The sequence below is a fragment of the Medicago sativa genome, chromosome 7, assembly GCF_051527215.1.
Source record: "Medicago sativa cultivar Bolivia chromosome 7, Bolivia_mono, whole genome shotgun sequence".
NCBI classification, from domain to species: domain Eukaryota; kingdom Viridiplantae; phylum Streptophyta; class Magnoliopsida; order Fabales; family Fabaceae; genus Medicago; species Medicago sativa.
In genome coordinates, this window is record NC_140755.1 from 80,599,486 (window position 1) to 80,613,376 (window position 13,891).

The 13,891-nt window shown below is 33.9% G+C and overlaps 1 protein-coding gene across 1 annotated transcript; it reads left to right on the forward strand.

Annotated features, from left to right (window-relative positions):
* The first annotated feature begins 302 nt into the window (after window positions 1-302).
* LOC146909062 (receptor-like kinase TMK4) lies at window positions 303-11,232 on the forward strand. Its single transcript, XM_085730492.1, has 2 exons — window positions 303-1,781; window positions 9,921-11,232. The coding sequence occupies exons 1-2, from the start codon at window positions 419-421 to the stop codon at window positions 11,132-11,134; spliced, it is 2,577 nt and encodes an 858-aa protein (XP_085586618.1). The 5' UTR covers window positions 303-418; the 3' UTR covers window positions 11,135-11,232.
* The last annotated feature ends 2,659 nt before the right edge of the window (window positions 11,233-13,891 follow it).

Here is a 13,891-nt window from a genome sequence, read left to right on the forward strand (position 1 = left end):
TTTTTTTATTTTATTTTAATTTTAATATTTTTTAATAAAAACTCGGTGGCGCGCATGACTTCGTTGACGGCAATTAGATCGAGATTATCACACGTACACATTTGACAAGCAATTTAATAAGAGAAATGATATTTTAACAACCATTTTGTGACAACCTTTAAACAACTTTACTCACATGATGTGGTTATTCTCTCTCTTCCTTTTTCTCTCTCCATTGTTTTTGACCAATAAGAAGAGAGAAAAACAAGGTTGTCATCAAAGTTGTCATTAAATTGATGTACAAATATCATTGCTCATTTAATAAACAAGTCCGTTACATTAATTCAATTGTGGTCAAATATTCCTTCCTCTAGTAGTTTAGGTAATTCATGCATTATTAATCAAAATCATATACAGAACTTACTCTGCATCATTAAGCATGAAGATATCAATAACATTTTTGTTTTCCATTCTCTTAGTTGTCACTATTAATGCATGGCAAGAAGAAGACCTAGAGGCAAATTACATGTCCCAACTTTTGAAAACATTGACCCCAACTCCTTCTGGCTGGTCTAACAACACTCACTATTGCAACTGGAATGGCATTGTTTGCCAATCTAACCAAGTTGTGGCCATCAAGCTCCCATCAAGCTCACTCAGTGGGACACTCCCTCCATTAATCAACACACTCACTAATCTCACCTACATTGATCTCCACAACAACTCACTCACCGGTACTTTACCTTCTATGTCTTCTCTCGGCGTGCTCGAAACCGTGCACCTTGGTCACAATAACTTCACCTCCATCGCAGATCTTTGCTTTCAATTCTTACCAGGGATGCAAACTCTCAACCTTAGTAATAACTTGAATCTCGTGCAATGGGTATTTCCTAAGGATTTAATTAATTCCAAGTCTATGCATACCCTTGATCTCGAAGCTACAAATATCATAGATTCATTGCCATCAGACATGTTCGATTGGTTTCCGCATTTGCATACTGTTTTTCTTTCTCACAACAACTTAAGTGGAACACTTCCGCTGTCCCTAGGAAAATCTGTTGTAAGGTATTTACGCCTCAACAACCAAGGAATAGTGAACAGGTTTACGGGTACAATTGAAGTGATATCGTCTATGAGATTTTTGTCTCAAGCGTGGCTTAACAACAACGCGTTCACTGGTCCAATTCCTAACATGTCAAATTCAACTCATTTGTTTGATTTGCAACTTCACTTTAATAGCTTAGAAGGTTTGGTTCCACCTTCATTATTCTCTCTCTCTAGCTTGACCAACATCTCTTTGGACCACAATCAATTTAAAGGACCGATACCTATGTTTCATAGAGGTGTTAAGGCAACTTGGGAATCAAATGATTTTTGTCGTAGCGATGTTGGACCTTGTGATCCCCAGGTTATGGCTGTGCTTGAAATTTTCACAACTTTTGGGTATCTTGATTTTTCATCAATTGAGGGGAATGATGTTTGTACTGGCGGGGACGGGGCATTCATTACATGTCAAAGAGGGAAGGTTGTGAGCGTTGATTTTAGCGGTGAACAATTAAGGGGAACTATCTCTCCAGCATTTTCTAATTTGACAAGTTTAGTGAACTTGACTCTTGCTAACAATAATTTGACCGGTTCGCTACCAAAGAGTCTTACAACTTTACCTCAACTTCAGTTTCTTGATGTTTCTAATAATAATCTATCCGGACAAATTCCCAAATTTCCATCCAAGGTCAAGTTGATTACGACTGGAAATGCTTTTCTACAAGATGGAGGACCATCTAAAACAATTTGGATTGTAGGTATGTATGTATGTTTACCCATTATATATTTCAATATTGTTTAGTTTTTCTTGTAATGTTGCTCATTAATTCGGTCATGTGCATATATATATATATATATATATATATATAGAGACAGGATCCATTGACACCAGGTGTAAGTCTAATGACTTACACCAAATCTCAACCATTAATTTCAATCAATCAAGTGGCTAATAATTCACAATATATCCAATTAAAAAAAACCCAAAAACAGCGGCACATACAATTTGTCTCCTTCATCTCTTTTAGGTTGCCGTTCATTGATCAATGTCGCCATTCCCTTTCTTTATTTTATGTGATCATTTAGATAGTTTTTCTTTTCATGCTATTTTTTCAAAGACCTTTGAGATAAACTCATTTATTTTACGATCTGCAATTTTTGTGGTTTGTTGAATCTTACTAGTGTTGAACCATCAATCATCAATCATTGAGATAAAATTATAAATAGATTAAGGTGTTAATTTCTGAATCTCAACACTAATGGAAATAAATTCCTTTTGTTTGATTACACCTGAGACTTGCAATTTCATGTTACGATGATATAAATAACCCTCAAATCTTGATTTTGTTCCTCTTCCAAAATTGGGGATAATTCTTTTTTATTTGGCATCATCGTAAGATAAATTCAAATTGAATCCCTACCATTGACTTATAAGACGGTGAGCTGATGTTGTTCTGGAAAATATTTATTCAAGGGAACAAGTTTGGTAGGCTGCGAGTAAAAGTTAGAGAAGATGAAGGAGACGGATCACATGTGCCACCGTTTTTGGGTTTTTTTTTTAATTGGATATATTGTGAATTATTAGCCACTTGATTGATTGAAATTAATGGTCGAGATTTGGTGTAAGTCATTAGACTTACACCTGGTGTCAACGGATCCTGTCTCATATATATATATATATATATATATATATATATATAAAACCTAATTAACAAGCTAATTTTATTTTTGTAGATAATTACAACTTCACAATGCGCATATTTCAAAATGATGTTAGAATTGCTGGTTGAAGCCATTCTTCTGTGAATAAGATTAACATAACACATTAAGCTTCACAATTTAGTGCTTAAACATTTAATTGTTGTCGAATTTTGTAGATTTAAAGTCGAACAAAATATTAAAACAAACACTTGGTTATTTCTAGTCCTATTGTCAGTTTATGTTTTATATATTATTATGCATAAAGCAAGAGTACGAACTTGCATCAAAGTGTCAATAGACATCTCAACTAGGTTGATGCCCCTAGAACCACAAATCCTTTGTAAGCATATTCAAAAATTAATTATCAAAAGAGAGAGATATAAGGGGGCCCTGTTCCCAAGGAAAAAAACAATAAAAACATTAAAAAAAAAGAGTTGAGGGAATCGAGAATTAAGCAATTCTAGGCAATCCCCGACAAAACATCTCTTAAAAACAAAGGAATTTCATCATCCGACGAATTTTCTCAAACCATAACATCCTTGGTCGCAATAGAAGGAATGACAATGCAATACCCCTAATGCTCCAAAGAGAAACTTCATATATGTTTGACATGCTCACCATTGTATCGGGTATTGTATTTGTTGGAACATGTGTGGAAATTGAGTTAAAAGACTAAACACAAATTTCCATGTTGGGTAGAACTAGTGTTGTGTGAATTGAAAAAAGTGGAAGTCCCACATCGGATGGAACACACACATTAGTAGTGTTTATATAGTGGGGGTGTACCTCTAATTAATGGGGGTACATAAGCACTAGAGAAAAAATATATATTGATATATATTTTATTATTTGGAAATGATAAATTAAATAATTAATTTAATCATTAATAGAAAGTGCTTTCTTAGTCCCCAAGTTTTGCTAAAATATTTTGGTACATAATATAATATATTTTTGTACTAAATTTAATATATTTTAGTACTCAATTAAGATATTTTTTTTTGTACTAGATCTAATATGTGAATTACTTAATCGCAAAGTAATATGTTACTTGTTCCCAAAGTTTCTCATATTACTTGTTCCCAAAGTTTCTCACTTATTAGTTGTGACTTTTCCCTATAAATAGAGAACTCACATAGTGCATTCCACACACCGAAAAGAATTTCATTGAGTTGTCGGGAATTCTTTTCTTCTCTTCTCCCTCCGACTTGTGTTAACAAGTTTCTTATGCTTCTACTCCTTTCTGTCCCTTTCGGTTTCAAATAGAGCGGTTACGTACCGTATCGAGTGGCTTCGATCAATCGATTGAACCATATTTTTAAGAGTGTTCTTAACACCATAGTCCCTTTTCGGTTTAATGTCCCTTCGGAATTAAGAGTGGTCTTAAGTTCATAGTCCCTTTCGATAATATATGTCCCTTCGGTCCCTTTCGTAATAATAATGTCCCGTCGGAATTATGAATGATCTTAACAGTATATAAATTATTTAAATATTTTTCTATTTAAGGAGAAATGATGGTATCACCATATTTGAGTGGTCGTAGTACCATATTGAAAGTTTGGAGAACTTAAAGGTTAGAATGGTGGAAACACCATATTTGAGTGGTCTTAGCACCATAATAGAATGGTAATAATAATACCATATTAAAGTGGTTTCAGTATTAAAGAGTGGTCTTAGTACCATATTTGACGGTGTAATTCTCGAACGATTTTCTACAGTGCAGTAGTTAATCGAACAGTTGTAGCTGGGCTTGTTTTATCCTGGAGGCGGCGTGGTTGATAGTCTACCTTGCACAATTTTGGGTAGTGCCACGAAACGTCTTAAAGAGAGCGACCTGGTCGTGACTCAACCTAGTAACAACTTCGGTAGATAATAGAATTTGGAAATCCAAATACAACAGTTTGGAAATCCAAAAACAACAATTTTAAGACGTTTCGATCTGCTATGTCTACCGAAGAAATTACTTATTGAGATTTCGTTGTCCCTAAATACATTAAGGATAAATCAAGCTATAAAATTACATCTTTCGACTGAAACAATGAAGTGTATGTTGTTATAACAACAACACTAAGAAATTCACAATACGGTTCTGTGAATAAATAACCTTAATTGGTACATGAATAGAACCCCCGAGTGTTGATGCATCGTTTCTAATTTTCTATTGAATCTTTGATGATTGACAAAGACAAACATTTAACGTAACACAGGGCTGATCGAGTAGGATAAAACTAATTGTCAAGGATTGGGAAATTTTGTACGGTGCATTGACAAATGAAAAAGGATGCTACGGTTCTAATTGAAAGATGAGTGTACATTGTTAGAATCAATGTGTGCCTGCTCTGCCAAAATTGCTTCAGTTCAGCACGTGCACTAAATAAATTTCTTTTGGTAAATGAAAGCTACAACATATATTATATTTATGTTATCGATTAAAACCATGTGCTAGAGCATCAATTTTGGCAGACGGATATAAATTTGAGCACTCAATTATTTTAGGATGTTAATCCTATAAGAACATGTCTAGTGACTTGTACTCTATGCATTCTTATGAGAAAAGACTGCACTTTGATGACATGATCAAAATTAAATTCTGCTTCTATTTTATTAGTTGTGTGATTTTAATATTTGACATGTGAACAAGCTTTTAATTTTAAATTTGAGTAACTTGGATTTAATTCCAACGTTATATGATTAGACAATTTTATTTATTGCAGTCAAGATATATGAACCAAAAGTTCATATAAATCAGAATTTAGAGAATATGAATCTCTAAACATAATAAATTATGATATGTGTGAATTTGATGACACATAAACTAGAAATGATAAAATGATATTTTATCATATTTATTGATGACTGTACATTTTGGAAAATAAAATTGATATGCTTGAATGTTCAATTTTTATAACAAAAATTGAAATTTATGTTGTATAGAGAACCCAAGTCTAAGAACAAAAATTCTAATTAAGAAATTTTTGAAGAAAAGACAACTCAACTTGTCTTATTTTTTTGAACTTGGGATTGTCTGACATAAGTTCGGACTTTGAACCCAAGAGAGTTAAACTCACTAGTAGAGCCTATGAATGTGTATTCATCGGGTATGCGATAAATAACGAAACATATAGGTTTTAGGACCTAAATGTTAAAGTGATCATAGAATTAAAAGATGCTGATTTCTATGAAGTAAGTACCCCTGTAAATTAAAGAATAGTGGGGGCACTAGTGGGGGTAAACTAAATTCCGTAATTAGAAATAGTTATGAGAACATCGTACGGGATGTTATAGAACCTCAAAGAGGTAAGTAAGCAAGAATTGCTAAAGAGTATGGACCTTATGGTTTATACATTGGAAGAAGATTCATTAAGCCTTAAACGAAGCTATATCCTTATTTGGATGTTGAATTTTGGCTAAAAGCAATAAACGATGAAATGAATTTTCTAGAGTCTAACAAAACATGACACTTTGTTGACTTGTCTCATAGTTGCAAAATCAATCGGTTATATTTGGATTTTGGAAAAAGGAACTAAAACCTGATGGAACGGTTGATGAATACAAGGCTCTCCTTGTAGTCAAAGGTTTTAGACAAAGAGAAAAATATAGACTTCTTCGACATTCATTCACCAGTCACGAAAATGCTATCCATGAAAATACTAGTCCCTTTAGCCGCCGTTCATAACTCGATAGTACTCCAAATGGATATGAAAGTTGCCTTTTTTATGGTGAATTAGAAGAAGAAATCTATATGAAACAACCTAAACGTTTTGCGATTCATGGACAAGAAAACAAAGTCTGTAAGTTAGATAATTCTTTGTGAGGTCTAAAATAAACTCTTAAGGAATGACATGAAAAATTTGACATTCTAATGCTATCGAATGAGTATAAAGTGAATGAAAGTGACAAATAATATTTGCACGATCATATGTCTCTATGAAGACGACTTGCTCATATTTGATTTAAAGATTCATGTTATGAATTATGTGAAATCATTGTTTATCAACAACATTGATAAGAAAGACCTAGACAAAGTTGAAGTAATTCTTGGTTTCAAGATTACTAGATCAGAAAAGAGAACGTTTTTGATAAATCTCACAAAGTTGAGAAGTTCTTAAGGAAATATTATTATTTCACCGTAAACTTGCAATCATATATTATGATCAAGTGTAAGAACACTTGAGATGGAGTTAGAAAAACTGATGCGAGCATCATTGGCAATACTTAGGTATGTCACTGAATGTATTAGACCCGACATTGCCGATGTCGTAAACCTCTTGTGCAAGTTTACTAGTAGACGGATGAGAAGCATTGCCATGCTATAGAAAGAGTCATGAGGTGCCTTAAGAAGACTATGACTCTAGAATTACTTCATGAGGAGTAACCTATTATACTTAAATGGTACAAGATATAAAATAGAACATCTTTCAGATGAATATTTAGCGACTAGTGTTTGCATATTGAGCATCACTAGAGGAGTTATTTGTTGAAACAAATGATATTCACTCAGTCCACTATGGAATGAATCTGAGATGAGAACACTAGAGAAAACTAGTGAAGAAGCAAGTTGATAAGATACTTGCTAGTTGAAATCCCTTAGTGGATAAAACCGTTTCCAGAAGTGTTAATTTATTGTGATAGTCTGCAGCTATTACAAAATTGAGAATCGTTACCACAATGGTAAGAGGCGATTATTAAGGCACGAACACATAGAGAAATAGAGAGCTAGCTACTCTCAAAATGAACGGTTAAACTAGATCATGTACGTACTGATAAAGAATTAGTTAATCCTTTGACGAAAGGAATTACTAAAAAGAAAGTCCTAAGCACATCCAATAGGATGGGACTTATGCCCAAAGGTCACAAGTGATGGTAACCCGACCTACATGACTGGAGATCCCGAGAAATAGGTTCAATGGGTAATAACAAGTCACAAGTGATAGAACATGCTATGATAAAAGTAAGAAAGCATGATTCCTGCAGTGATAGAAGGATGAGATAATAGAAACTCTTAATGAGATCTATACTCTATTTGGAGTGGAGTACATAAGGGCCGGTTCCTATACGAATGTGGAACTAAGGGCCGGTTCCTATGGGATTCGGGGCAGAATACCTAGAGCGTTCGTTAAAACCAGGATACACGTGCAAGGCCATAAACGCACGGGCTTTTAGAATACACCTTATGAAAAGGTTTGTGTGTGAGTTCTATGTCTGAGATAGAGTTCAATGCTGTAAGCAACTCTTGTTAATCAGAATTTTACTCGCTATGCAAAGGTTCAAGTTGTAGGCGACACCTTTGTTTACTAGCAAATCTTATGGAGACGTTTTTGACGTTACTTCTGAAACCATTTTTTTAAATTCAAGTGGGGGATTGTTGGAACATGTGTGGAAATTGAGTTAAAAGACTAAACACAACTTCCCATGTTGGGTAGAACTAGTGTTGTGTGAATTGAAAAAAGTGGAAGTCCCACATCGGATGGAACACACACATTAGTAGTGTTTATATAGTGGGGGTGTACCTCTAATTAATGGGGGTACATAAGCACTAGAGAAAAAATATATATTGATATATATTTTATTATTTGGAAATGATAAATTAAATAATTAATTTAATCATTATTAGAAAGTGCTTTCTTAGTCCCCAAGTTTTGCTAAAATATTTTGGTACATAATATAATATATTTTTGTACTAAATTTAATATATTTTAGCACTCAATTAAGATATTTTTGTACTAGATCTAATATGTGAATTACTTAATCGCAAAGTAATATGTTACTTGTTCCCAAAGTTTCTCATATTACTTGTTCCCAAAGTTTCTCACTTATTAGTTGTGAATTTTCCCTATAAATAGAGTACTCACATACCACACACCGAAAAGAATTTCATTGAGTTGTCGGGAATTCTTTTCTTCTCTTCTCCCTCCGACTTGTGTTAACAAGTTTCTTATGCTTCTACTCCTTTCTGTCCCTTTCGGTTTCAAATAGAGTGGTTATGTACCGTATCGAGTGGCTTCGATCAATCGATTGAACCATATTTTTAAGAGTGTTCTTAAGACCATAGTCCCTTTTCGGTTTAATGTCCCTTCGGAATTAAGAGTGGTCTTAAGTTCATAGTCCCTTTCGATAATATATGTCCCTTCGGAATAAAGAGTACTATTAAGATCATAGTCCCTTTCGTAATAATAATGTCCCGTCGGAATTATGAATGATCTTAACAGTATATGAATTATTTAAATATTTTTCTATTTGAGGAGAAATGGTGATATCACCATATTTGAGTGGTCGTAGTACCATATTGAAAGTTTGGAGAACTTAAAGGTTAGAATGGTGGAAACACCATATTTGAGTGGTCTTAGCACCATAATAGAATGGTAATAATAATACCATATTAAAGTGGTTTCAGTATTAAAGAGTGGTCTTAGTACCATATTTGACGGTGTAATTCTCGAACGATTTTCTACAGTGCAGTAGTTAATCGAACAGTTGTAGCTGGGCTTGTTTTATCCTGGAGGCGGCGTGGTTGATAGTCTACCTTGCACAATTTTGGGTAGTGCCACGAAACGTCTTAAAGAGAGCGACCTGGTCGTGACTCAACCTAGTAACAACTTCGGTAGATAATAGAATTTGGAAATCCAAATACAACAGTTTGGAAATCCAAAAACAACAGTATTTGATATTTCCAATTTTAGACTTCATATTACTGTTCGTCGCGTAAGTTGTGATGCATGTATTATCAACATTCTCTTCGATATTTCTAGAGTCAAAACTTCTTGAATAATTGTAAGATTTTTTTGAGCAACGCTGCTACTTAAAATTGGATGTGTTGGTGTTACTTCCAGCGGCGTCTCCAAGACAATTTATGTTTTAGAAATTACAAGTACTTTCTGTCTTGGTTAGTTTGGTGGTTATTCTGTTACTCCATATGTCTGACTCTTTAATTTATCCTTTGTACATATGAATATTTCCATCCCATGAGTGCAAATATTACAAGCTGATCACTCTGTCTTTCTATTTAAATTCAATTATGGAGCAATTTTCGGTTAGACTTCACTCCAAATTTTAAAGGCCCTTTTTTCTTCTTCTAGAAATCGGTTAGATTTCACAATGTTATATTTAATAACATACTAAACTACTTTTACTTATATGATAATAGAATATAATAATTATTGTTTATACTTATCATTCACTTTTGTGTTCTCATATTGCAGGGGCATTCTTGTTTAGTGTTGGATTTGTAATATTTATTGTAGTTATTTGCAAATATAAGAGGCATCCAATTTTGGAAAAGAGTTGGATCTTCAAGAAAACAAAAAAATCTATTGACCACAATGTGGAGGCTTTCATACAAAGTTATAATTTGTCGGTGCCAATCAAACAATATGGATATGCAGAAGTGAAAAGAATGACAAACTCATTTCGAGATAAATTAGGTCAAGGAGGATATGGTGTCGTGTACAAAGCAAGTTTACCTGATGGTCGTCAAGTGGCGGTTAAAGTAATAAACGAAACTAAGGGAGATGGAGAAGAATTCATAAATGAAGTTGCTAGCATTAGTAGAACATCACATGTGAACATCGTCTCACTTTTGGGTTTCTGTTATGAGAACAAAAGAGCACTAATTTATGAATTCATGCCAAATGGTTCACTAGACAAGTTCATCTTTAAAAGTGGATTTTCTAATGCTCTTTGTAATTTGGACTGGAACACGTTGTACCGAATTGCAATAGGCATAGCTCGAGGACTTGAATACTTGCATCAAGGATGTACTTCAAGGATTTTGCATCTTGATATAAAACCCCAAAACATTCTTTTGGATGAAGATTTTTGCCCTAAAATCTCTGATTTTGGACTAGCTCAAATATGCCAAAGGAAGGATAGTATTGTGTCCATACTTGGCACAAGGGGAACTATAGGATACATAGCTCCTGAAGTATTTAGCCGTATGTTTGGTGGAGTTTCTCACAAGTCTGATGTATATAGTTATGGTATGTTAATTTTAGAAATGATTGGTGGAAGAAAGAACTACGACACAGGAGGGTCATGTACTTCTGAAATGTACTTTCCAGATTGGATTTATAATGATCTTGAGCTAAGTAATAACTTTGTGAATGGTTTAGCAAACTCCGAGGAAGACGCTGATATGGTAAGAAAGATAACTATGGTTAGTCTATGGTGCATTCAAACTAACCCATTAGACAGACCATCGATGAGTAAAGTAATAGAAATGCTACAAGGACCACTTGATTCAGTGCCATACCCTCCAAAGCCTTTTCTATATTCTCCTAAAATGCCATCATTACAAAGTTCATATGCGTCTTCCAGCAATTTGTTAGAGAAAAGTTCAATAACATTACTGCAGAATGGTTCCATAAAATCAGGTGAGTTCGGCAATGATATTAGTGAACATGTGATTGTAATTTAATTATCTTGTTGGTATAACTTGAGTACAACATTGCAAATCCTTTTGTTGAACAGCAAAACTATTCATATATTTATAGTTGGTAAACTTTTAAGCACTAATCATGACTTTGAAGATATTTATAGATTCAACAATTAAAAAAATTGTCGTCTATTTCTTCGAGACGAGAGAATAAGTGAATTTATGTTTTGTTCATCTTTAAAAGGTAGTACCTAGTGGCATAGTGGCCATATCTAGTTGACCTAGTGGCCACTTTATATTGTAAGGCTAAGGAAATAGCCAACCTTATTGTTATAGGTTTAACTCTGGGCTGAATGTTTAGTATAATCAAGTCCATGTCTTTGGTGGAACACTTTAGCCACTAGTTTGGCTTTATATCTGTAATTATATATATCGCTGTTCGCTTTCCTTTTGACTCGATAAATCCATTTGCACCGTATGAGATATTTTACGCTAGGTTGAGGCACGAGATCCCATGTGTGTTGTTTGATTAAGGCATCAAATTCCTTGATCATAACATCTCACCATTCAATTGTTTTGAGTACTATTGGCTTACACACGTGGGTTCAATTGAGACAGGAACAAGGTGTTTAGTGGTCAGGACGTATTTGGAATTTGGTTTTGATATCTGATTCACTGTTGATCTTGTGATTTGGCGAAGAACCATAGGTTCAGGAGGCCATATTGATGCGTGCGAGTCCATGTGTAGTGATGATTCTCTAGGGGTTGGGTTGATAGGGATTGGTCAACTGATGGAGAGAATGATGTAGGTGTATTTGGAGTGAGAAGAGGGGTAGATAATAAAGAGATAGGATTTTGGGGGGTAATGGTTGGAGTATTTGTAGGAGGAATGTGTTTGAAGTTGCTGAAGAATTAATGGGTGGCGAGATATGCGTGAGGGAGGACTTGAATGTGTGGTTGGGATTGTAGGGTTGGATGCATAAAAGTTTGAATTGAAAGGGAAGATTGACTCATGAAAAACCACATGTCTTTAGAGATATAATTTGTTTGACTGTGTGTGTCAAATGAATTTTGTAATTATGATATTTATAGGCAACACTACTAGTTCTACTGGTCTTCGGTTCTACATAATTTAGTTTTGTTCGACAATTTTCGCAGATAATGTTTCATTTTCCTCTTGATGAGAGTATGCATCTCATGTTTTACTTAATCTTCCTTCCTTCATGACAATTTTGTTTCCTCTATCCACGCATGCATCCTCATCTTAGATTGAGTTTATAAATCTACCGTAATTTTTTTTTATTTTTATTTATAAATCCCATCTTGTTCACTCTCATACCTTAATATGCAATCAACCAACGTGCGCCGCATAATTTTTTTATAGTTAAGCTTTTAGGTTTATTTTTTTTTGTTGACAAAATCAAGTCAAGATTTTTATTCAAGTCAGTTTTTTGCACCAATAAATAATTTTAGAGTGATGCTAACATATGTCCTAATAGCTCATGTTAAAGAACCCAGAAGAGAAATATTCTCTTAAGTTTTGTGCATTTAATTTAAGAGAAATTGCATCTACCTCCTTTAAAGTCTTTTCAAATGACATAAACATCCCCTCTAGTTTTAAAATAGGCACCAACTTTCCCTTAGTTCTATTTAAATAAACAAAAACCTCCCTCTTCTTCTAACGCTGTTTGTTTTCTCTGTTAAGGTAAAAAAAAACTTATACCATTGTTGAAGCCATTCTTATGTGCCACATGACAACACATTGACAACAACTATTAGTAAAATCACAATAGCCAAATTAGTCGTTCTAAATTGCAGTATAGATCAATTAAGTTAAGTCCTCCATTGAGTAGTTTCTTGTTCTACACATTGTCACCTCCATTTGTGACCCCTCACTTAAAACATATTTACCAAACAAATTAATTGGAACAGAAAATATGTTTTCAACTTTAAACTTGCAAATGGAGAAAATAATAAGGGATATTGAACAAAAAGAAGTACCCTAGTGTCAAGAAGGAAAAACATGTTTAAAGGGATTTCAAGTTTGGTGAGTATATTTTCTCGGTTAAAGTTGATGTAAGTGTTGGAACACTAGTTAATTCTAGTGAAGAAAATTGGAAAGAAAAACACTATGAAAAAAACTAGTGTGTGGGTGTGACTTAAAAATGTCCCACATTGAACGGTCACCCCAACTAGTAAGTGTTTATATATGGGAAAAGTGACCTCCAAGGGTGTGCCCTCGGGGTACCCAATTTTGTGAACGGGTGAACGCTTAAAAAAAAAAAATTAATATATATTTTTTTGTCACTTGAAAATGTTAAATTAATTAATTAATTAATTTAATCATTATCCGTAAGCGCTACGCGTAACAAATAAATTTGTTACGACCCGACCCGATCCAAAAGCAAATCCAGAAACTTCCGGATATATCCAATTAAGAAACAAAACGCGTTTGCTTAAGGATTAACCAGACTTAATCCCCAAGTCACTCGTTTTTTGTTACAAACTCTCCCTATAAAAGGAGAGCTCGCCCCATTTGATTCTTTACACCGAAAATTCACAGTCGATGCTTCCTGTGTTTTTTCCTCTCTTCTCTCTCCGACTTGTTTTTAACAAGTTTCTTCTGCTTCTACTCCTTTTTGTCCCTTCGATATTAAGAGTGTTCTTAAGACCATAGTCCCTTTGTCTTAAGTTCATATTCCCTTCGATAATATATGATTCTTCGGAATATAGAGTACTATTAACATCATATTAAAGAATGATCTTAATAGTATATATATTATTTTAATAATTTTAAGG